Source organism: Salmo trutta, chromosome 4, assembly GCF_901001165.1.
Source record: "Salmo trutta chromosome 4, fSalTru1.1, whole genome shotgun sequence".
NCBI classification, from domain to species: Eukaryota; Metazoa; Chordata; class Actinopteri; order Salmoniformes; family Salmonidae; genus Salmo; species Salmo trutta.
Genome location: NC_042960.1, coordinates 61,404,357 through 61,430,930, shown reverse-complemented (window position 1 = coordinate 61,430,930; position 26,574 = coordinate 61,404,357). Strand labels below are relative to the sequence as shown.

Below are 26,574 nucleotides of genomic sequence, written 5' to 3'. Positions count from 1 at the left end.
TGTACAGAAACCCAGCCTAAAACCCCAAACAGCAAGCAATGCATGTGAAAGAAGCACGGTGGCTAGGAAAAACTCCCTAGGAAAAACTCCCTAGAAAGGCCAAAAACCTAGGAAGAAACCTAGAGAGGAACCAGGCTATGAGGGGTGGCCAGTCCTCTTCTGGCTGTGCCGGGTGGATATTATAACAGAACATGGTCAAGATGTTAAAATGTTCATAAATGACCAGCATGGTCAAATAATAATAATCATAGTAGTTGTCGAGGGTGCAACAAGCCCTTTGGACCTAGATTTGGCGCTCCGGTACAGCTTGCTGTGCGGTAGGAGAGAGAACAGTCTATGACTAGGGTGGCTTGAGACTTTGGCAATTTTAGGCCTTCCTCGGACACCGCCTGGTATAGAGGTCCTGGATGGCAGGAAGCTTGGCCCCAGTGATGTACTGGGCCATACGCACTTCCCTCTGTAGTGCCTTGCGGTCGGAGGCCAAGCAGTTGCCATACCAGGCGGTGATGCAACCAGTCAGGATGCTCTTGATGGTGCAGCTGTAGAACTGGCATGGATCTGAGGACCCAGGCCAAATATTTTCAGTCTCCTGATGGGGAATAGGCATTGTCATGCCCTCTTCACGACTGTCTTGGTGTGTTTGATTGGGTTCAAGTCCGGGCTCTGGCTGGGCCACTCAAGGACATTCAGAGACTTGTCCCGAAGCCACTCCTGTGTTGTCTTGGCTGTGTGCTTAGGGTTGTTGTATTGTTGGAAGGTGAACCTTTGCCCCAGTCAGAGGTCCTGAGTGCTCTGGAGCAGGTTTTCATCAAGGATCTCTCTGTACTTTGCTCCGTTCATCTTTCCATTGATTCCGACTAGTCTCCCAGTCCCTGCCGCTGAAAAACATCCCCACAGCATGGTGCTGCCACCATCATGCTTCACCATATGCAAGGACCTGACGCCGGAGATGAGAAGCAGGTACAGGGAGTCAAACATTTATTCAGGAACAGACATATAACACGACAGGAACAGCGTCAGCACACGGGTAAATAACGACATATGACAAACAATCCCGAAGCAGGGAACAGAGCTAGGAAACAGACAGATATAGGGAAGGAAATTACACAAGAAATTGAGTCCATGTGAATCGAATGAGCGCTGATGCGCGTGACTGAAGGTGGCTTGAGTGCGTAATGTTGGGGAGTCTGGCGCCCTCGAGCGCCAGAGGGAGGAAAAGCGGGAGCAGATGTGACACCATAGGGATGGTGCCAGATTTTGTCCAGACGTGACGCTTGTCATTCATTTTTGCTGTGACATGCATTGTCAACTTTGGGACCTTATATAGACGTGTGTGCGCTTCCAAATCATGTCCAATCAATTGAATTTACCACAGGTGGACTCCAATGAAGTTGTAGAAACATCTCAAAGATGATCAATGGAAACAGGATGCACCTGAGCTCAATTTCGATTTTTTTCCAAAAACCTGTTTTGACTTTGTCATTAAAGGGTATCGTGTGTAGATTGATGAGGATTTTTATTTATTTAATCAATTTTAGAAAAAGGCTGTAGCATAACAAAATGTGGAAAAAGTCAAGGGGTCTGAATACTTTCCAAATGCACTGTACTTCTCTCACTAAATCTAGATTCAGATAATTCTATACCAGACAGTTTCCTCCTCATTCATTCATATCTCATTATTCAACACAGTAATCTCATCTCCTACCACTCTGTCATTATTCAACACAGTAATCTCATCTCCTACCTCTGTCATTATTCAACACAGTAATCTCATCTCCTATAGGGCGATGGTCATTTAGTTCAGTTACCTTCGCCTTCTTGGGTACAGAAACAATGGTGGCCATCTTGAAGCAGGTGGGAACAGCAGACTGGGATAGGGAGAGATTGAATATGTCCGTAAACACACCAGCCAGCTGGTCTGCGCATGCTCTGAGGACGCGGCTAGGGATGCCATCTGGACTGGCAGCCGTGCGAGGGTTAACAGGTTTAAATGACTTACTCACATCGGCCATGGAGAAGGAGAGCCCACATTCCTTGGTAGTGGGCCACGTCGGTGGCACTGTATTATCCTCAAAGCGGGCAAAGAAAGTGTTTAGTTTGTCTGGAAGCAAGACTTCGGTGTCCGTGACGTGGCTGGTTTTCTTTTTGTAGTTTGTGATTGTCTGTAGACCCTGCTACTACGTCTCGTGTCTGAGCCGTTGAAATATGGCTCCACTTTGTCTCTATACTGACATTTCGCTTGTTGATTGCCTTGCAGAGGGAATAACTACACTGTTTGTATTCGGCCATATTCCCAGTCACCTTTCTATGGTTAAATGTGGTAGTTTGCACTTTCAGTTTTGCGCAAATGCTGCAATCTATCCACGGTTTATGGTTAGGGTAGGTTATAATAGTCACAGTGGGTATAACATCTCCTATGCACTTCCTTATAAACTCACTCACCAAATCAGTGTATACGTCGATATTATTATGTGAGGCTACCCGGAACATGTCCCAGTCCGCATGATCAAAACAATCTTCAAGCGTCAATTCCGATTGGTCAGACCAGCGTTGAATAGTTCTTAACACGGCTACATCCTGTTTGAGTTTCTGCCTATAGGAAGGGAGGAGCAAAATGGAGTCGTGGTCAGATTTGCCAAAAGGAGGGCGGGGGAGGGCCTTGTATTCATTGTGGAAGTTAGTAATCTCATCTCCTACCACTCTGTCATTATTCAACACAGTAATCTCATCTACTACCACTTTGTCATTATTCAACACCGTAGTCTCATCTACTACCACTCTGTCATTATTCAACACCGTAGTCTCATATCCTACCACTGTCATTATTCAACACCGTAGTCTCATCTACTACCACTCTGTCATTATTCAACACAGTAGTCTCATCTACTACCACTCTGTCATTATTCAACACAGTAATCTCATCTACTACCACTGTCATTATTCAACACCGTTGTCTCATCTACTACCACTCTGTCATTATTCAACACAGTAGTCTCATCTACTACCACTCTGTCATTATTCAACACAGTAATCTCATCTACTACCACTCTGTCATTATTCAACACAGTAATCTCATCTACTACCACTGTCATTATTCAACACCGTTGTCTCATCTACTACCACTCTGTCATTATTCAACACAGTAGTCTCATCTACTACCACTCTGTCATTATTCAACACAGTAATCTCATCTACTACCACTCTGTCATTATTCAACACAGTAATCTCATCTACTACCACTCTGTCATTATTCAACACAGTAATCTCATCTACTACCACTGTCATTATTCAACACCGTTGTCTCATCTACTACCACTCTCTGGTTAATGGCATATTGTGTGTGTGTGTGTGTGTGTGTGTCTGTGTGTGTGTGTGTGAGTGTGAGAGAGAGAGTCATGTTCCATTTAACTAAATGTTCAATCAGGCATACAATGAACTAGTTTGTGTATTGTATTATCCAGATCATTGTGGGGGTGATTCTACTCTACTACTTCCTGGGGATCAGTGCCTTGATCGGGGCCACAGTCATCGCTGTCCTGGCCCCTGTCCAGTACTTTGTGGCCACCAAGCTGTCCGAAGCACAGAAGAGCACTCTGGTAAGTAATATGCCATTTAGCAGACTTTTTTTTAATCCAAAGTGATTTACAGCTAGGCATGCATACGTTTTACCTAAAGGTGGTCCCAGGAATCAAACCCACTGTCCTGGCGTTGGAAAGACCATGCTCTACCAACTGTGCTACATTAAGCAGTTAGCGGTTTGATAAACAGTGTTCTGTGTGGACTGTGACATAGCACTGTTCCAAGGAGACCAACCGTATAACAACCTGTGTGTGTAGACTGTTCCATATCTTCCTTGTGGAAGAGATTGGAATAGATGTCATACCGCTGAATTATGTTATGTGATCCTTTGACAGCATGCACACACACACACACACACACATCTTCAGCTAAAACTCATGGATAACCTTTGGTTTCTTACTGATCATTTTTTTAAGTCGATTGTTATGAACAATTATTGTTTTTCAACCATAATCATTAATCACAAAATATGCCTTTGAGCTTTGTTTGCCTCTCTCTCCAATATCCCACTGCTCATTCCCATAATGCCATGCTACTATAATAATGGTAACACTTTACTTGACACTCTGTTGTAACACATTATGAAATGTTCATAACTATGTCATAATATGTAATAACAGCAGACATAACTTGTCTTAACCATGTCATATGTCACAACAGCTGACATAACTTGTCATAATATGGTCCTAACACTGTCATGATGACCCATATATCCACACCTGTTGTGGCATATATTGCGTTATTTTATGGCTGGTTATGACACCTACAAAAGAGTGTCAAAACCCACAATTATTCAAATGCGTTTGAAAGTTTGTTTCTTAAATCTTTGTTGTTGTTGTTGTAAGGAATTCTTTACAGTCATGTTTTTTTCATCATATTTGAAATAACTTGTAGAAAATACACTTTATGACACTGTCAAGAAGCATTATGACCATCATAATCATATAAGCCAGATAGGCCTATCATGTACATGCCCCTGTGTCAGCCATCAGTCAGAAAGAGGGTCTTATCCTTCTCCTGAAATCTGCTCCTGCACTCATCCTCCTCAACTTGAACCCTGAGTGGTCATCCTCCTCAACTTGAACCCTGAGTGGTCATCCTCCTCAACTTGAACCCTGAGTGGTCATCCTCCTCAACTTGAACCCTGAGTGGTCATCCTCTCCAACTTGAACCCTGAGTGGTCATCCTCTCCAACTTGAACCCTGAGTGGTCATCCTCCTCAACTTGAACCCTGAGTGGTCATCCTCCTCAACTTGAACCCTGAGTGGTCATCCTCCTCAACTTGAACCCTGAGTGGTCATCCTCCTCAACTTGAACCCTGAGTGGTCATCCTCCTCAACTTGAACCCTGAGTGGTCATCCTCCTCAACTTGAACCCTGAGTGGTCATCCTCCTCAACTTGAACCCTGAGTGGTCATCCTCCTCAACTTGAACCCTGAGTGGTCATCCTTCTCAACTTGAACCCTGAGTGGTCATCCTCCTCAACTTGAACCCTGAGTGGTCATCCTCCCTAACTTGAACCCTGAGTGGTCATCCTCCTCAACTTGAACCCTGAGTGGTCATCATCCTCAACTTGAACCCTGAGTGGTCATCCTCCTCAACTTGAACCCTGAGTGGTCATCCTCCTCAACTTGAACCCTGAATGGTCATCCTCCTCAACTTGAACCCTGAGTGGTCATCCTCCTGAACTTGAACCCTGAGTGGTCATCCAAAAAGGAACAGGGAAAACAAAAACCTGAATCTTCCTCAAATGTCAGAAAAAACGAATACAAAACAAAACCTGAGAGGACGGAACTGCTCCGGCCATTAGTCTGGAGTACTCCATGTGTGTATTATCCTATAGGAGTATATTATGGTAGAGGAGTAGTTCATGATTGTGCGTACTATGGTATAGGAGTAGTTCATATTTGTGTGTATTCTGTTGAAGGAGAACTCAAGTCATTCAGATGTTTGTGTGTATCATCCTATAGGAGTACTCCAGTGAGCGGTTGAAGAAGACCAATGAGCTGCTGCGGGGAATCAAGCTGCTGAAGCTGTACGCCTGGGAACACATCTTCTGTCACAGTGTGGAGGAGACCAGGGGCAAGGAGCTCACCAGTCTGCAGGCCTTCGCCCTATACACGTCCATATCTAGTAGGTTACCTTACCTAAAATACACAGACCTCTACACCATCCATATCTAGTAGGTTACGTTACCACGTCTACAAAGTTACATTACCTACCGCTACAGATCCATATCTAGTAGGTTACGTTACCTACGTCTACAAAGTTACGTTACCTACCTCTACAGGTCCATATCTAGTAGGTTACGTTACCTACCTCTACAGATCCATATCTAGTAGGTTACGTTACCTACCTCTACAGATCCATATCTAGTAGGTTACATTACCTACCTCTACAGATCCATATCTAGTAGGTTACATTACCTACCTCTACAGATCCATATCTAGTAGGTTACGTTACCTACCTCTACAGATCCATATCTAGTAGGTTACGTTACCTACCTCTACAGATCCATATCTAGTAGGTTACGTTACCTACCTCTACAGATCCATATCTAGTAGGTTACATTACCTACCTCTACAGATCCATATCTAGTAGGTTACGTTACCTACCTCTACAGGTCCATATCTAGTAGGTTACGTTACCTACCTCTACAGATCCATATCTAGTAGGTTACGTTACCTACCTCTACAGATCCATATCTAGTAGGTTACATTACCTACCTCTACAGATCCATATCTAGTAGGTTACGTTACCTACCTCTACAGGTCCATATCTAGTAGGTTACGTTACCTACCTCTACAGATCCATATCTAGTAGGTTACGTTACCTACCTCTACAGATCCATATCTAGTAGGTTACATTACCTACCTCTACAGATCCATATCTAGTAGGTTACATTACCTACCTCTACAGGTCCATATCTAGTAGGTTACGTTACCTACCTCTACAGATCCATATCTAGTAGGTTACATTACCTACCTCTACAGATCCATATCTAGTAGGTTACATTACCTACCTCTACAGATCCATATCTAGTAGGTTACGTTACCTACCTCTACAGATCCATATCTAGTAGGTTACGTTACCTACCTCTACAGATCCATATCTAGTAGGTTACGTTACCTACCTCTACAGATCCATATCTAGTAGGTTACATTACCTACCTCTACAGATCCATATCTAGTAGGTTACGTTACCTACCTCTACAGGTCCATATCTAGTAGGTTACGTTACCTACCTCTACAGATCCATATCTAGTAGGTTACGTTACCTACCTCTACAGATCCATATCTAGTAGGTTACATTACCTACCTCTACAGATCCATATCTAGTAGGTTACGTTACCTACCTCTACAGATCCATATCTAGTAGGTTACATTACCTACCTCTACAGATCCATATCTAGTAGGTTACATTACCTACCTCTACAGGTCCATATCTAGTAGGTTATGTTACCTACCTCTACAGATCCATATCTAGTAGGTTACATTACCTACCTCTACAGGTCCATATCTAGTAGGTTATGTTACCTACCTCTACAGATCCATATCTAGTAGGTTATGTTACCTACCTCTACAGATCCATATCTAGTAGGTTACGTTACCTACCTCTACAGATCCATATCTAGTAGGTTACGTTACCTACCTCTACAGATCCATATCTAGTAGGTTATGTTACCTACCTCTACAGATCCATATCTAGTAGGTTATGTTACCTACCTCTACAGATCCATATCTAGTAGGTTATGTTACCTACCTCTACAGGTCCATATCTAGTAGGTTATGTTACCTACCTCTACAGATCCATATCTAGTAGGTTATGTTACCTACCTCTACAGATCCATATCTAGTAGGTTATGTTACCTACCTCTACAGGTCCATATCTAGTAGGTTATGTTACCTACCTCTACAGATCCATATCTAGTAGGTTACGTTACCTACCTCTACAGATCCATATCTAGTAGGTTATGTTATCTACCTCTACAGGTCCATATCTAGTAGGTTATGTTACCTACCTCTACAGGTCCATATCTAGTAGGTTATGTTACCTACCTCTACAGGTCCATATCTAGTAGGTTATGTTACCTACCTCTACAGATCCATATCTAGTAGGTTATGTTACCTACCTCTACAGGTCCATATCTAGTAGGTTATGTTACCTACCTCTACAGGTCCATATCTAGTAGGTTATGTTACCTACCTCTACAGATCCATATCTAGTAGGTTATGTTACCTACCTCTACAGGTCCATATCTAGTAGGTTATGTTACCTACCTCTACAGATCCATATCTAGTAGGTTATGTTACCTACCTCTACAGATCCATATCTAGTAGGTTATGTTACCTACCTCTACAGATCCATATCTAGTAGGTTATGTTACCTACCTCTACAGATCCATATCTAGTAGGTTATGTTACCTACCTCTACAGATCCATATCTAGTAGGTTATGTTACCTACCTCTACAGATCCATATCTAGTAGGTTACGTTACCTACCTCTACAGGTCCATATCTAGTTGGTTATGTTACCTACCTCTACAGGTCCATATCTAGTAGGTTATGTTACCTACCTCTACAAGTCCATATCTAGTAGGTTATGTTACCTACCTCTACAGATCCATATCTAGTAGGTTACATTACCTTTGCTTTAACCCTTTCACCAACTAAACACTTTTAATATGATTAAATTAAAGACATCCCTCAAATAGGTGTTGGACTTTTTTAGCATGCAATATAATGAATATCTGTGTATAGATCCGTGGCAGACCAATGGAAGCTGATTCACTCATTGGAGTGGAAAATGCCCTACATAAAATGTTACCTCTCTCAACTCTGTGTCAGTCTGGCTAAAGTTCATAAAATGTTACCCCTCTCAACTCTGTCAGTCCTACTAGAGCTCATGAAATGTACTCCTCTCAATTCTGTGTCAGCCCTGCTAGAGTTCATAAAATGTACTCCTCTCCACTCTGTGTCAGTCCTACTAGAGTTCATAAAATGTATGAACTGTAGTAGTAGTTTCATGTAATGAACTCTGTTTAATTCTTAGCCTTCTAAGTCATCTTGTCAGTTCCTCCAGGATTGTGCAATTCTGCAATCAGATTTGTTTTTGCAATATCAACCATTTCCTGCGTATTATCCAATGGCTTGCAAATTTAACCAATCACCACATAAAACAGTCATATCACCGCAATATTAATGCATTAAACTGTCTGACCACCGCAGTACAAAAGGAGGGCTCACAACTTTAACCAATCTCCACCCTTTTACTGCATGAAATGCTTCAATGTGTGTGTGCCTCAGTGCTGATGCTCTAGCTTAGTCCTAGACAACAACCACTGTAAGCCATTCAGTTGAGCTGAGTTCCTGGAGAAAGACACAGCGAGGAAGGCACGAGCTGAGATCCTGGAGAAAGACACGGTCTGTAGAGAGAGACTGAGATCCTGGAGAAAGACACTGTCTATAGAGAGAGAGCCTGAGATCCTGGAGAAAGACACTGTCTATAGAGAGAGAGCCTGAGATCCTGGAGAAAGACACTGTCTATAGAGAGAGAGCCTGAGATCCTGGAGAAAGACACTGTCTGTAGAGAGAGAGCCTGAGATCCTGGAGAAAGACACTGTCTGTAGAGAGAGAGAGCCTGGGATCCTGGAGAAAGACACTGTCTGTAGAGAGAGAGCCTGAGATCCTGGAGAAAGACACTGTCTATAGAGAGAGAGCCTGAGATCCTGGAGAAAGACACTGTCTATAGAGAGAGAGCCTGAGATCCTGGAGAAAGACACTGTCTATAGAGAGAGAGAGCCTGAGATCCTGGAGAAAGACACTGTCTGTAGAGAGAGAGCCTGGGATCCTGGAGAAAGACACTGTCTGTAGAGAGAGAGCCTGAGATCCTGGAGAAAGACACTGTCTATAGAGAGAGACTGAGATCCTGGAGAAAGACACTGTCTATAGAGAGAGAGAGCCTGGGATCCTGGAGAAAGACACTGTCTATAGAGAGAGAGAGCCTGAGATCCTGGAGAAAGACACTGTCTGTAGAGAGAGAGCCTGGGATCCTGGAGAAAGACACTGTCTATAGAGAGAGAACCTGGGATCCTGGAGAAAGACACTGTCTATAGAGAGAGAGCCTGAGATCCTGGAGAAAGACACTGTCTATAGAGAGAGCCTGGGAGAGGGATGACTGGAACAAACTGTCTGTACAGTATCTGAACCATACTGTCACGTATCTAATGTTGCTTATGTGTCTCCTCGTTCTCAGTATTCATGAACGCAGCCATCCCTATCGCAGCTGTCCTGACCGTGAGTATTCATTCCAGTTAAAAATGCCTATTCATATCTCATAAGTGCCCTTCATAATACTGTCTACAGCCTAGCCCAAATACCTGTCCTCCCTCACATTATAATATACTACTGTCTACAGCCTAGCCCAAATACCTGTCCTCCCTCACATTATAATATACTACTGTCTACAGCCTAGCCCAAATACCTGTCCTCCCTCACATTATAATATACTACTGTCTACAGCCTAGCCCAAATACCTGTCCTCCCTCACATTATAATATACTACTGTCTACAGCCTAGCCCAAATACCTGTCCTCCCTCACATTATAATATACTACTGTCTACAGCCTAGCCCAAATAACTGTCCTCCCTCACATTATAATATACTACTGTCTACAGCCTAGCCCAAATACCTGTCCTCCCTCACATTATAATATACTACTGTCTACAGCCTAGCCCAAATACCTGTCCTCCCTCACATTATAATATACTACTGTCTACAGCCTAGCCCAAATACCTGTCCTCCCTCACATTATAATATACTACTGTCTACAGCCTAGCCCAAATACCTGTCCTCCCTCACATTATAATATACTACTGTCTACAGCCTAGCCCAAATACCTGTCCTCCCTCACATTATAATATACTACTGTCTACAGCCTAGCCCAAATACCTGTCCTCTCTCACATTATAATATACTACTGTCTACAGCCTAGCCCAAATACCTGTCCTCCCTCACATTATAATATACTACTGTCTACAGCCTAGCCCAAATACCTGTCCTCCCTCACATTATAATATACAACTGTCTACAGCCTAATCCAAATACCTGTCCTCCCTCACATTATAATATACTACTGTCTACAGCCTAATCCAAATACCTGTCCTCCCTAACTTTATTCACCATAGAACAGCATGTTTTGACCTCAATTCCCCCTGTAAAAATATTTCACTGCTCTGTGTGTTTTTCTCAGTGGATGGGCAATCCCTTTTCCCCAGTAAAGGGCACAGACCAGACCAGACTAGAGTGCTATCACTCATAATCCAGTCAGTCTGGCATGTTGACACTAAAGGATGGCTAGTGACATTTCCCAGGGACACCGTAGAGGTTTGACATGGCAGGCCACTGTAAATCCCAGTTATATTTATGGTAGCTGGAGCCATCAAGGCAGGTTTTCGTGTGGTGACAAATCCAATATGGCAGACAGGCAGGCAGGCAGGCAAACAGACAGACAGCGATAGAGAACACAAGGAGAGGTCCTTGAATTAGTGAAATGTATTTTGGAAAGAGACAGTGATTGGTTTATCCCTCACCCTTTGGAACACAAATGAAATAGAGATAGACAGAGAGGACAAACTGATGTCCTGGATGAGCAATGTGGGTTGTGGAGACAGAGATTTGCTTATCATTGTTCAGCCCTGAAATTCTCAACTTAATCACAAACTAAATGAACGGTAAAAACATTTGCAGAATGAGTTTTAATTGCTTATCTTTCTGAGGGATATTTATTATTTCAGGACCAAATCCTGTATTGTTAGATGCGAGCACAGCTCAGACTACAGCACACATCTACCATTGACATCAATGCATGCTTATGTAAAAGTTTGAGTTTCTAACTTGCGTTTGATTCAGACCTCACCCACAGTATACTGTATTATGCTGGTTATTGGAGTGATTATTAATATTTTTCTCTCCTCTCGTCATCTGTCTCCAGACGTTTGTGGTCCATGTGCACATCTCTGAGGAGGCTGACCTGTCCCCTGCTGTAGCCTTTGCCTCCTTGTCCCTGTTCCACATCCTGGTCACTCCTCTCTTCCTGCTCTCCAGCGTGGTACGGTCCACGGTCAAGGCCCTGGTCAGGTGAGCTGGGTATCATGGACACCAGATGTGGGGTAACTATAGTTTTAACTATGCTTTGTTGAAAGAAACTATTTTTCCAGGGAACAAATAGTTACTTTCGAGGTGACTAGAACTATTTTAATACAGATCTGAAAAAATGACTACTTTTTAAAACTATTTGAATACAGATCCCAAAAATGACTACTTTTTTAAATGTATTTTTTATTTCACCTTTATTTAACCAGGTAAGTTTACAACTGCGACCTGGCCAAGATAAAGCAAAGCAGTGCGACACAAACAACAGAGTTACTCATGGAATAAACAAGCGTACAATCAATAACACAATAGAAAAAAAGCAAGTCTATATACAGTGTGTGCAAATGGCTGAGGAGGTAGGCAATAAATAGGCCATAGTAGCGAAGTAATTACAATTTAGCTAATTAACACTGGAGTGATAGATGAGCAGATAATGATGTGCAAGTAGAGATACTGGTGTGCAAAAGAGCAGAAAAGTAAATAAAAACAGTATGGTGATGAGGTAGGTAGATTGGGTGGGCTATTTACAGATGGACTATGTACAGCTGCAGCGATCGGTTAGCTGCTCAGATAGCTGATGTTTAAAGTTAGTGAGGGAAATATAATATACAGATCCCAAAAAATGACTCCTTTTTTACAGTAAACTTCCAGAAGAAGTCTTAAGATATTAGAAATACATCAAAACACAATAATGTTGAAGTAAAGACCCCTGCCAACTGATATAAAAACAATTTAAATACAGATCCCAGAAAATGACTACTTTTTAAAGATATTTAAATACAGATCCCAAAAACGGACTACTTTTTTAAACTGTTTAAATACAGATCCCCAGAAATGACAACTTTTTTTAAATGTTTAAATACAGATCCCCAAAAATGACTACTTTTTAAAATATTTAAATGCAGATCCCCAATAATGACTTTTTAAAACAATTTAAATACAGATCCCAAACCTATTTGAATACAGATCTCAGGAGGTGACTACTTTTGGATTGGCTGCCATCAACTAATGGCAGGGCTGTATCTGGAACTGCATGTTGCAGATAGAAATAGAATGAATAGAGAACACACAATCTCCTATAGTATTCCAAGCAATCTGACAGTCATATTTGATCTACACAATACATTTCTATCTGAACATTTTGTAAATGTCCATTCTCCTGAATGTCCATTGCCCCATGTGTACATAATCAACTCAAATCAATTAACCAATGATATTTTGTAGAGATAAGTTTAAATACGTTGTGACGCTCAGCTACTGTAGGATTCAACATGCCACTAAAAAGGTTCAAATCTGCAATTAATTTTATAATATGTGAAAATACTGCAGAGAAATTCAAAGCCATTTGCAAACATTGCAAACAGCAAGTTGGATGCTTGGCAAAAGCAACGTTGAACCTCTGTCCATCTGAGGGGAAGTGTTATTGTTTCAAACACACACTATACCATCTTTAAAGGGATAAATTACTCAGAATACATTTACATTTTAGTCATTTAGCAGACGCTCTTATCCAGAGCGACTTACAGTAGTGAATGCATACATTTCATAAAATTTTTTGTACTGGCCCCCCATGGGAATCGAACCCACAACCCTGGCGTTGCACACACCATGCTGGCGTTGCAAACACCATGCTCTACCAACTGAGCCACAGGGAAGACCAATACAAACTAACATTATGTTCAACCTACCTTGGCTGTAGTTGATTCAAGAAGGCAGTTTTGTGATATTTAGTTTCCTTTTGACAATTAAAATACATATTTTGTTACTGTTAGCAATTCTCAGTAACACTTAATATTAAACTGTTCTTGTTCCTGTGTAATAAAACTGTAATTAAATAAAGGTTAAGGTTAAATAAATAATTTAAAAAATATATAATTTGGAGCATGTTGTTACATTGCATTTTAATTTCATAGCAATGAGCTGAGAGATTTTGTAACTACTGTAAACAAGAGGAATAGTGACTCTTCCTTATTCCACTTATGTAAAAACTCCCTGACTATGCAATTATAAAGCCATTTCCAAGGCCTTATGTTACAACAATGTTGCTATGTAATAATCACAAAGTTACTAAACATATATAAGAATTTGATGTCAATTGTTACTGTATTACTTTGTCTCACTCATTATGAACATTTTTGTCATTTTGAAGCTGCAAAAGTCTTCTCTGATGTTGAGGTGATTCCATGTCCCTCACATATTTAATACTTTCAAATATTATTATTTTTCTGAGAACTGTATTTGAAGATCAAAGAAAATAGTTGCCTTGTAGTTTAAAAACTCTGGTATTTTCAAATAAACTACAAAATACAACTATTTTCTGCCCAGGTCTGATGGACACACACACAGTCGCATGCACACATGCCCACATGCACACACAGCTCTGTTTTTGTGAATTTTCAGAACATTTTGGGGAGTACAAATGTATTCCCATTAAAAATCCTATTTTCCCTAACCCTAACCTTAACCCAAACCCTAACCCTAACCTTAACCCCAAACCTTAAACCTAACCCTTAAGCCTAAAATAGCATTTGTGACCGACCGCCTTGATTCGGTCTTATGTATAAAAATTAGAAATGGTGATTTTTACATTGGATAAAAGCAGAGACACAGAGCTACAAAATGGTATATCATACACTGCAGTTGAGGAACAATGGGAAAGTAATTCTGCTTTGAAAGTTGATCAACTTGTAACCTCACTTTTGAGACAATGGCCTTTGAATGTTTTGGTACCTACTGGAGAGCTCTTCTTTGTCTATACCCATTCGGCATTGTTCACACCCTCTTAAGCTTTAGCCCCACCAATCTCTTTAAGGGTTGATCCGAGTGTTGTCCAAACAGCAGCAGTCAAGCACACAAGCTACCTGGCTAACGTTGGCTAGCTTGCTAGCTACTTCCAGACACAAATGACAGAACAGCTCACTGACCATTTTACTCGCCCTAGCAGAGATGGTTAGGCTGTTTTTATGTTATCCAGAGCGATGGTGACTGCAACTGTGCTGCTGGCAACAATTTATGATTTTTTTGCCAACGTTTACTGACACCGGCCATATTCAACGGGTGTTGAGCGTTCATAAAAATTTGCCAACTATGTCTATCAACAGTTGTCAACATTCTATTGAAATTGTTACTTGCATAGTGGAGTATTTGTTAAAACATGTGGCTAGCTAGCTAGCTAAACAATGAACTATAATCCCAGCTCATGATGTTACTACCATGCATGAATTTGCAGGTAGCTAACCAACCAGGTTCAATGTTAGCTAGCTAACATTAGGCAATAACTAGCAAAGCAAATGGCTCTGCGATACAAATAATAAGATCATACACACAACATTAGCTAGCTAGCCAGCCGGCTAACGTTAGCTAGCTAACTGCACACTTTAACTTGAAATGAAAACGACTTTGTCAAAATTAGAAACGTGTAATATCTGAAAATGTAGCTAGCTAGACTATCTTACCCGTATACATCATGGATGGATGCTTCTCTCAGTCACGGATGCCATGGTTGCCCTTAGTTTGAAGATGTAATCCGGAGACAGGTGTTTTCTCCATCTCCTCAACTATTGTAGTCTAACTCCACTGATTTCAAAACTCTGTCCTCCAGAAAGTGGATAGAAACACAGCTCCACTATGCAATATATTTTTTTTAAAGCCGCATTTGTCACATATACTTCCTCTCCGGCCTCTAGGTCATCAGGCTGCTGATTATCAAGCAACACCTGTCACCATTGTCAAGCCACCAGCGCCTCATGACACTCACCGGGACTCCATCACCTCCTTGATTATCTTCCCTAAATCTGTCACTCCCCTTGGTTCTTTCCTCCGGTGTTATTGACTCTGTTTCATGTCGGTGCGTTGTTTGTGGTTCTTGTTTATTGTTTCATTTATTTATTAAAACACTCACTCCCTGTACTTGCTTCCAAACTCTCAGTGCAATCGTTACAGCGTTAGACAGGATTACCTACACATACTGACCAGCTCAAATAGACAGAAGCGTGCTATTTGGCAGACCAATCCGAACTCATCTCTTGGCATGTCCAGCCCACTCATTATCTTAGCCAATCATGGCTAGCGGGAAGGGTTCTGCCTTTTTCTGTGGCTTAACCAACTAGGCTCGTAATTGTATTCATATTTACAGATTGCATACATGTTTGTTATTAAGGCACATTAAAAAAACGCATTTTGATTTAAAAAAAGGTTTACGCTCAAATGTCTCTCTTGTAAAGTAGTGACCTGCGACATACACCTAGTTTCCTGAAACGAGTCACATTTTAGCAAATTCAGGACATGAAAAAAGTCCTGACTTTTCACATTTTTTCTTGTTGTCAGGACATTGAGGTCCTGATAAGGGGACACACACACACACACACACACACACACACACACACTGAGATTAATTGAACTGAGTAGCGGTGTTCAATTAAGTTGAGATAAGGTGAATTTACATAAAATCTACCAGAATAAAGTTTTTAACTGGTGTGAAACTAAACTGAAGTCAGAGTGAATCAATCTAGATGTTTTTTTGACAGTGCCTCAGTCAGTGAAACACCTGTCCGTTTCCCTCAGTAACATTGACTTCTACACTGGTGATTAGTTTAACTGCTGAAATGTATTGTCTTGCCCTTCACCATCTTTCTTTTCCTCACAGACCATTACCCATCCAATCATACAGTTCTAAAGACTGCTTGGAGCATCTTACATTACTCTCTGCACGAGTATAGGAAGAGTGGCCGTGTTTGGCCACACCAATCACTGTATCATCAGTCAAACACACAAGCAATCACCCATCTTGTTATTCACACTCAAATATTTTTGGTTTATTTGATCGGACAGAGAGCAAGAAAAGATAGAGGAGAGAGTTGCAGAAATTGCAGTGAGCCGGATTCAAATCCATGATGCAGTGGTATATGTGTTCCAGAAGCACCGGCTTAGACCACTGGACCACCCTTGGCCACCCAGCCTGTCAGTCAATCACTGCTTTCATGTTTGTTTACCATCATCTATGTACAAGTAAGTGTTTTAGATATGGTATATTGGCCTTCTGTAAGTAGAAGAGCTGTACGTCATGTATGCAGAGTATTGTATCTCCAAGGAGAGGGGTATCATTGCCATGTTACAGTCATCCAGAGTGGAGAGATTACGTCAGGGGTTTTCTCTGCATCCTGAGAGGACGTATTGATGTCTCATAACAACCAATGGTGCGGAGCTGATATCTGTACATGGAGCCAGTATGTATATCATATAGCTGTCGAGTAAATGAGGAAGAAGTTGTCAATCTACACCCCATTTATATCCCACTTAAACCACTACTTCCTCACTCAATGACACACAAGTATTTACATCTATAATGTAATGCATTATAGATGACGCCTGTACCATGCTTGATTGTGATTGTTTTAGTTTTAGTTTTTCAAACCTCCATTTGAGTGGTCCACAATGTGTTTTAAAATAATTTGTATTGTGTATTGTTGTATCATTGTGGAGTGACACTTAATTACATTTTTCTAACTAACACGATCCTATCTTTATTAATCTCCTGTCTTTATTAATGGTGACAGCAAGTTGAGTGTGATGCTGTATCTCAGGGGTAATCTAAGTCCTTCGTTCCATGTACGGTCAAGAGGTCCTTATGATACCCGTAACAGCCTGGCATTGACACTGCCATTCTGCCATATGGCTGGAGCATACTGCTATTCTGCTCTACTGCAGTGGCTTTGGACACTCGCACACGATCAGTCCTCACAATTCATTGAGAATGCTGAAGGATAGAATGTTAAAAAAGTATTGCGTATTGTGTTCGAAGTCAATAACTCCTGTATCCTGGCATTTGAGTGAAGCTGAAGTGAAGTCTGACAATTCTGACATAACCTTGCTTTGATAAGTGGTTGCCGACCCCAGTGAGTGTGGAACATGCGTTTCATTCTGGAGTACAGAGAGCGGGAGAGAGAGGAGAAAGAGAATAGTGAATTGAGGGAACAGAAAGAGAGGGAGAGAGAGCAGATAAGAGAACAGAGAGAGGGACAGGGTGATATAGAGGAGGTTGGGAAGTAGGGAAGACACAGGGAGGAATGAGAGAGAGGGGAGAGAGAGGGGGAGGGAGAGAAGGGGGAGTGAGAGAGAGAGAGAGAGAGGAGGGAGTGAGAGAGGGGGGGACAGAGAAGTGAAGCAATGTTCCACTAAATTGATGGGCCAATAAGAGCTCTTCAAATGTGTGATGAGATCCGTGGCTTGTTGAGCAGCCTGGAGTGTAACAGTACTTCTAGTCACAGCTGACTCAACCTGATTTACAGTAGATGTACAGCAAGGCCCATATTGTTTGTGAATATTTTGCTTAGGTGTGTAGTCATGTTTGTACTTAGGACTTCTACTAATCATGTTCACACCTTTATGCTCTAGTTGATTCCAGATGTTGTGAAGCTGGAGAAGGTAGATGACGGTGATAAGATGGCTGATTCTAATGCTTTCATTTGACCTGAAGCTGGAGCAGGTAGATGATGATAAGAATGCTGATTCTAGTTTGGCCCAGAAAAAGGCACATATAAAAACAGAGTACTTTATCACTGTTGACTACAAACCAATCTTTTCACTCCTCGTCATTTTTGCCTTCTATCAGATGTACAGTCCAATGAGACTTACCTGGCACTTTTACTTTGAAAACCCTCTTGCTGTGTTGTTCCCTATCCAATCTCCAAAACAGTAACTTTTCCTCATTTTAACTCACTCTGGAGAACAGCATCTGCTAATACTAGAATGTGGAAATATGAAATGTATCGGTTGTGTCCCCCTGTAACCCTAACCCTGTAACCCCTGTTTCCTCATAGTGCCCAGAAGCTGAGTGAGTTCTTCAGTAGTGATGAGATTGGAGATGAGCAGGAGCCCAATGCTACCATGCCCACGGGCCCTAGCAACCACAAAACCATTCCCTCCGGCCCCAGAAACCACAACAGCAAGTACCAGGCAGTGGTGAGTACCCAGCTATCACATAATGTTCTGAGAACCTTATGTTTCTTAGAGCTTGGTGAGAGTGTGGTTGTCCTATGGTGATTTAGCATACAAACTTCCTAAAACTTTCTGCGAATGGTACAGGATAGTTACTTGGTTTTGGAACATTCTCAGAACATTTAAGTAACTTTAACAGAATGTTTTGTAAAAGTTCAAACATCGTTACATTTATACTGAACAAAAAATATAAACACAACATGTAAAGTGTTGGTCCCATGAGCTCAAATAAAAGATCCCAGAAATGTTCCATACGCACAAAAAGTTTATTACTCTCAAATTTCGTGCACAAATTTGTTTTCATCCCTGTTAGTGTGTAACGGCCGTCGAAGGGAGTAGACCAAGGCGCAGCGTGTTGAGTGCTCATCATGAATTTATTGTACTGAGAACACATAAACAAAGAAACAAAAACAACAGCCAAACAGTTCTGTCAGGTAAGCAACACTAAACAGAAATGAACCACCCACAAAACCCAAAGGAAAACAGGCTGCCTAAGTATGGCTCCCAATCAGAGACAACGATATACAGCTGTCCCTGATTGAGAACCATACCCGGCCAAAACAAAGAAATACAAAACATAGAAAAAAGGACATAGAATGCCCACCCTAGTCACACCCTGGCCTAACCAAAATAGAGAATAAAACCCTCTCTATGGCCAGGACGTGACATAGTGAGCATTTCTCTTTTTCCAAGATAATCCATCCACCTGACAGGTATGGCATATCAAGAAGCTGATTAAATAGCATGATCATTACAAAGGTGCACCTTGTGCTGGGGACAATAAAAGGCCACTCTACAATGCCACAGATGTCTCAAGTTTTGAAGGAGCGTGCAATTGGCATGCAGAGTGCAGGAATGTCCACCAGAGCTGTTGCCAGAGAATTTAATGTTAATTTCTATACCATAAGCCGCTCTTCAAAGTCGTTTTAGAGAATTCGGCAGTACGTCCAACCGGCCTCATAACCGCAGACCATGTGTAATCACGCCAGCCCAGGACCTCTTCCTCTGCAGGATCATCTGAGACCAGCCACCCAGATAGCTGATGAAACTGTGTGTTTGCTCAACCAAATCATTTTTGCAAAAACTGTCATAAACCATCTCAGGAAAGAGATTTAACGACGCTCTTACAAAGGTTCTTACGATGAACTTAGGCTTAAGATGCTTTTGGGAAACCGGGACCTGTTCTCTATCCATGGAATTAGTGAATTGCGCCACCAGGATGGAGATAGCATGCCATGTTTTCCACATACAAAGCTTTTCATTTTGTCTATTCAAACAGACCCCATTTCAAAGGAAACAAGCAATCATTAAGATCATGTGTTGTCAATTAGTGGGCGCGTTAAATCTCCGAGCTGTTTGCCAAAACCATCGTTATTAACGTTGCACTTTAAAACGGCCATAATCTAATGCCTGTCTCAGACCACTCGCAGAACAGCTAAGTGCATCGTTAGATGCTTCCTTGCCCTCTCTCCTTTCTTTATACACAGAAGATCTCTGCTAAACATAGAATCACATGGTTTATCCGTCTCTCCTTTACCACCGACAACTTCAGAACAAAGTTGACTATAAATACAAAGTTGTCTTTGCAATTGATACCAACAAGTGACGTAGAAAAAGATGCTTCATATGAAAATCAAGATGACTGCATTAAAAATATAGAAAGTAGGCAATAGGCCTATTTCAAACATATTGAAATACATTTCATGTTCAATCAAAGGAGTTCCATTTTGCTTCTGTCTGTAATTTGTCTCAATATATTTCATAATATGTAGCCTAACGTGTGCAATGATGTGCCAAATCAGTGGTTTAGTGCATTTTTATTAGGTAAGCATTAGAATAAGCCGCCTCGATATTTGCAGCCGTAGGTGGTAATATCTCTCTAGAAGCTGATCCGCTATCAGTATGGTGAAATAAATATATTGTTAAGGTAAGATTTGAATGGAGTAAGCGGATCTGAAAGCACATGCTCCAACGACACACTTAGCGACCATTCTCTCTGCATGGTGTTTTGGGAAACGCATGTGACATCTTCGGATATTGTTGGAAAGATGCATTGATAAAACACTTGTAAGCTATCACTATCGTGAAACCGGGCCACCAGGAAACCAGAGTCAAATGTTCTCAGAACCTCCCTGCAACCTAAAAATAAACGTTCCCAGAACAGGCGAAACATTCACTTCTGTTCTCAGAACGCTTAAAAAATGTTTGTGTTACCGGTCAGGAAACGTATGGCTTCTGTTTTAATATGTGACTCACCACCTGGATTTGGTCTTAAAACCTGTTGAGGACAAACATTCCGCTAGCAGAACGCCTAGCCAACATCCAATGGAACAGCAGGGCGCGAAATACAAAACCTCAAAAATCTAATAATTTAAAATTTCTCAAACATATGACTATTTTACACCATTTTAAAGATACACTTCTCCTTAATCCAACCACATTGTCCGATTTCAAAAAGGCTTTACAGTGAAAACATTAGATTATGTTAGGAGAGTACATAGACAAAAATAACCACACAGCCATTTTCCAAGCAAGGATATATGTCACAAAAACCCAAAACACAGATAAATGAAGCACTAACCTTTGACGATCTTCATCAGATGACACTCCTAGGACATCATGTTACACAATACATATATGTTTTGTTCGATAAAGTTCATATTTATATCCAAAAACAGCATTTTACATTGGTGCGTGATGTTCAGAAAATGTATTCCCACGAAAAACTCCCAGTGAATTTAGAAAAAAACTCATCATAAACGTTGACAAAATACATAACAATTATCTTAAGAATTATAGATACAGTACTCCTTTATGCAACCGCTGTGTCAGATTTTAAAATAGCTTTACGGAGAAAGCACATTTTTCAATATTCTGAGTACATAGCTCGCCATCACAGCAAGCTATACAGACACCCGCCAAGTTCGGGGTCACCTAAACTCAGAATTAGTATTATAAATATTCTCTTACCTTTGTTGATCTTTGTCAGAATGCACTCCCAGGACTGCTACTTCCACAAGAAATGTTGTTTTTGTTCAAAATAATCCATATTTATGTCCAAATACCTCCGTTTTGTTCGTGCGTTCAGGTCACTATCCAAAGGCATAACACGCGAGCACAATTCGAGACACAAAAAGTGAAAATGTTCCATTACCATACTTAGAAGCATGTCAAACGTTGTTTAAAATCAATCTTTATGGTATTTTTAACGTAAAAATGCAATAATATTCCAACCGGACAATAGCGTATTCATTCAAGGAAAAAAAGAAGGAACAGCGAGCTCGCGGGACAGCGCATATCCAATCCCTTTGTCCCCAGGCAGTCCACTCAGTGACTGAGCTCCTATACTCTGCCCAGTTACAGGAGACAGATGAAACAACTTTCTGAAGGCTTTTGACAGCCAATGGAAGCCTCAGGAAGTGCAACGTGACCCCACAGACACTGTAGTTTCGAAAGGGATTAGAAAGAATAACTACAATTCTCAGATCCTCCACTTCCTGGTTGAATTTTTCTCAGGTTTTTGCCTGCCATATGAGTTCTGTTATACTCACAGACACCATTCAAACAGTTTTAGAAACTTCAGAGTGTTTTCTATCAAAATATACTAATAATATGCATATTGTAGTTTCTGGGCACGAGTAGTAACCAGTTTAATTTGGGTACGTTTTTCATCCAGCCGTGAAATAAAAGTAGAGACTCAGAGCTACAAAATGGTATATCATACACTGCATTTTTGAGGAACAATGGGAAAGTAATTCTGCTTTGAAACTTTAACTTGTAAACTCCCTTTTGAGAAAATGGTTTTGGAATGTTTTGGTATCTAGTGAAGAGCTCTTCTTTGTCTACACCCATTCAGCATTGTTCCCACCCTCTTAAGCTTTAGCCGCACCCATCTCGTTTCGCTCACAGTGCGTTCAGAGCACACACTTGACGCTCTGGCCGATGATTTGTTTACCTCTGGATAACATGAAAACAGCCTAACCACCTCTGCTGCCAACAATTTCATTATGCTTTTTTGCAGACATTTATTGACACCGGCCGTATTCAACAGGTGTTGTACACTTTAGCTTAAGACATGTAGCTAGCTAGGTAAACAATGGACCTAGCTAGGTAAACAATATGTAAGATCACAGATGTCAAGTAACGTTAGCTAACGAGCTAGCCAGCTAACGTTAGCTAGTTAAACAACAATGAACATAGTGCCAAATCATGTTGTTTCTACCCTGCGTGAATCTGCTGGAAGCTAACCAACCAGGTTCTCTAACTAGCAAAGCAAACGGCTCTGGGATAAGAATAATAACATCATACACGTAACGTTAGCTAGGGAGAAAGCCAGCTAACAGTACACTTTAGTTAAAAGACATGTAGCTAACTAGCTAGGTAAACAATGAACCTAGCTAGGTAAACAACGTAAGATCACACGCTTCACGTAATGTTACCTAACGAGCCAGCCAGCCAGCCAGCTAACATTAGCTAGTTAAACAACAATGAACATAGTGCCAAATCATGTCATTACTACCCTGCATGAATATTCTGTGAGCTAACCAGCCAGGTTCAATGTTAGCTAGCTAACATTGGGATCTATCTAGCATAGCAAACGGTTCTAGGATACGAATAACAACGTCATAAATGTAACGTTAGCTAGGGAGCCAGCCAGCTAATGTTAGCTGGCTAGCTAACAGTACACTTTAGCTTGAATTGAAACCACTTTCTGTCAAAATTAGAAACGTGTAATATCTGAAAATGTAGCTAGCTAGACTACCTTACCCTTATATGTCATCATGCATGATGTCATCCGTCTCCCTGTCATGGATGCCATACCACGGTTGCCCTTAGTTTGAAGATGTAATCGGTTCACATATGTTTTGTGTTGTAGTCACGATCAATATCAACATTTACACAGATGCACGCAAGCGCACACATACATGAACACACACAGCTCCCACAAAGAGCTCTTAAACACTCAACCACTCATTCACAGGCAGAATGCACATCAATATTGTAGTTAATGTCCTCCTTCCACCTCCACCCCAACCTCATTTACACATACACTCTCACTACCTCCTCCACAATCCTCCACCACCTCTGTGGTTTTCATAGTGGTCCTGTAAAAAGCCTAAGCAATGCCCTGCCCCCTCCCTGCACCTCTCCCAGCCTCTGAAGGTGGTGAACAGGAAGAGACATCCCAGGGACGATTGGAACAACTACAGCCATGAGGGAGGCAACCCACCCCCCCAGGATGGAGACCAAGACCTCTGCATCAGGGTGAGTAGGAGGCAGACCAGGAGAAGGACCACTGGATCAGTGTGAGTGAGAGGTAGATCAGGAGGACCTAGACCTCTGGATCAGGGTGAGTGAGAGGTAGACCAGGAGGACCTAGACCTCTGGATCAGGGTGAGTGAGAGGTAGACCAGGAGGACCTAGACCTCTGGATCAGGGTGAGTGAGAGGTAGACCAGGAGGACGTAGACCTCTGGATCAGGGTGAGTGAGAGGTAGACCAGGTGGACCTAGACCTCTGGATCAGTGTGAGTGAGAGGTAGACCAGGAGGACGTAGACCTCTGGATCAGGGTGAGTGAGAGGTAGACCAGGTGGACCTAGACCTCTGGATCAGTGTGAGTGAGAGGTAGACCAGGAGGACCTAGACCTCTGGATCAGTGTGAGTGAGAGATAGACCAGGAGGACCTAGACCTCTGGATCAGGGTGAGTGAGAGGTAGACCAGGAGGACCTAGACCTTGGGATAAGTGTGAGTGAGAGGTAGACCAGGAGGACCTAGACCTCTGGATCAGGGTGAGTGAGAGGTAGACCAGGAGGACTTAGACCTCTGGATCAGGGTGAGTGAGAGGTAGACCAGGAGGACCTAGACCTCTGGATCAGGGTGAGTGAGAGGTAGACCAGGAGGACCTAGACCTCTGGATCAGGGTGAGTGAGAGGTAGACCAGGAGGACCTAGACCTCTGGATCAGGGTGAGTGAGAGGTAGACCAGGAGGACCTAGACCTCTGGATCAGGGTGAGTGAGAGGTAGACCAGGAGGACCTAGACCTCTGGATCAGGGTGAGTGAGAGGTAGACCAGGAGGACCTAGACCACTGGATCAGGGTGAGTGAGAGGTAGACCAGGAGGACCTAGACCTCTGGATCAGTGTGAGTGAGAGATAGACCAGGAGGACCTAGACCTCTGGATCAGTGTGAGTGAGAGGTAGACCTCTGGATCAGGGTGAGTGAGAGGTAGACCAGGAGGACCTAGACCTCTGGATCAGGGTGAGTGAGAGGTAGACCAGGAGGACCTAGACCTCTGGATCAGGGTGAGTGAGAGGTAGACCAGGAGGACGTAGACCTCTGGATCAGGGTGAGTGAGAGGTAGACCAGGAGGACCTAGACCTCTGGATCAGGGTGAGTGAGAGGTAGACCAGGAGGACCTAGACCTCTGGATCAGGGTGAGTGAGAGGTAGCAGATAGAACTAGACAGAAGTTCAAACTATCATTCAGTCTCATTAGTGTGCTGCCAGTGACAATCTCCTGTCTGACTGCTTACTGCTGACCCTGTCCTGTCTGACTGCTTACTGCTGACCCTGTCCTGTCTGACTGCTTACTGCTGACCCTGTCCTGTCTGACTGCTTACTGCTGACCCTGTCCTGTCTGACTGCTTACTGCTGACCCTGTCCTGTCGGACTGCTTACTGCTGACCCTGTCCTGTCTGACTGCTTACTGCTGACCCTGTCCTGTCTGACTGCTTACTGCTGACCCTGTCCTGTCGGACTGCTTACTGCTGACCCTGTCCTGTCTGACTGCTTACTGCTGACCCTCTCCTGTCTGACTGCTCACTGCTGACCCTGTCCTGTCTGACTGCTTACTGCTGACCCTCTCCTGTCTGACTGCTCACTGCTGACCCTGTCCTGTCTGACTGCTTACTGCTGACCCTCTCCTGTCTGACTACTTACTGCTGACCCTGTCCTGTCTGACTGCTTACTGCTGACCCTGTCCTGTCTGACTGCTTACTGCTGACCCTCTCCTGTCTGACTGCTCACTGCTGACCCTGTCCTGTCTGACTGCTTACTGCTGACCCTCTCCTGTCTGACTACTTACTGCTGACCCTCTCCTGTCTGACTGCTTACTGCTGACCCTCTCCTGTCTGACTCCTTACTCAGTCAGATTAGGTTTTTGTGAAAGCAGTGGGAATCAGTCTTTGACATTTGCTTTGATCAATGTGTGTGTGATGTTTCTTTCTCCAGATAACCAGTGGATATTTCACCTGGACAGATGGGACTCCCACCCTGTCTAACGTAGACATCAAGGTTCCCTTTGGTAAGGCTCTGCTGCTGGAGGAAGGTTAAACGCCATGGCATTCATACTCTATTAAAGGAATCACTAGAGGAATCACTACTCCCTCCTCCAACCCCCTCATCTCTCTCTACTCTCTCTCTCCTACCCAGTTTCTCATTTCCTGTGTGTCTCTCTCTCCCTCTCTCTCTCAGGTCAGCTGACTATGATCGTGGGCCAGGTGGGTTGTGGGAAGTCATCCCTGTTGCTGGCAGCTCTGGGAGAGATGCAGAGAGTCTCTGGGACTGTCACCTGGAACATGTAAGACTGGATGAAATTACTACTCACACCGCAGACATCATACTGTCGATATATGGATGGACAGTAAACTACTAGCAGGATGGACATACTAAATGGTTGACAAGCCTCTTTCTCATCCAAAGTATAAAGAAGGTCTATTAAATTACAGTAGGTTCATGTGGCCTGAGCTCAGATTATGTCAATTTGAAAGGTCATAGGTTAGAGGTGAAAGGTGTATTTACTCCAGAGTTCCAGGTAGCTATCCGCAGTGAGGCATGTATAGTAGCT

At 42.4% G+C, this 26,574-nt stretch overlaps 1 protein-coding gene across 2 annotated transcripts in view; it reads left to right on the top strand.

Annotated features, from left to right (window-relative positions):
- Nucleotides 1–26,574, top strand: part of LOC115192777 (ATP-binding cassette sub-family C member 8) — a 134,914-nt gene that overhangs the window by 55,480 nt on the left and 52,860 nt on the right. For both annotated transcript variants that reach the window (XM_029751629.1, XM_029751628.1), the window contains exons 9-16: nt 3,462–3,596; nt 5,549–5,711; nt 9,834–9,874; nt 11,572–11,717; nt 18,551–18,692; nt 23,883–23,993; nt 25,959–26,031; nt 26,202–26,307. In XM_029751629.1, coding sequence (XP_029607489.1) covers nt 3,462–3,596; nt 5,549–5,711; nt 9,834–9,874; nt 11,572–11,717; nt 18,551–18,692; nt 23,883–23,993; nt 25,959–26,031; nt 26,202–26,307 — 917 coding nt within the window. The remainder of the gene's footprint in view (nt 1–3,461; nt 3,597–5,548; nt 5,712–9,833; nt 9,875–11,571; nt 11,718–18,550; nt 18,693–23,882; nt 23,994–25,958; nt 26,032–26,201; nt 26,308–26,574) is intronic.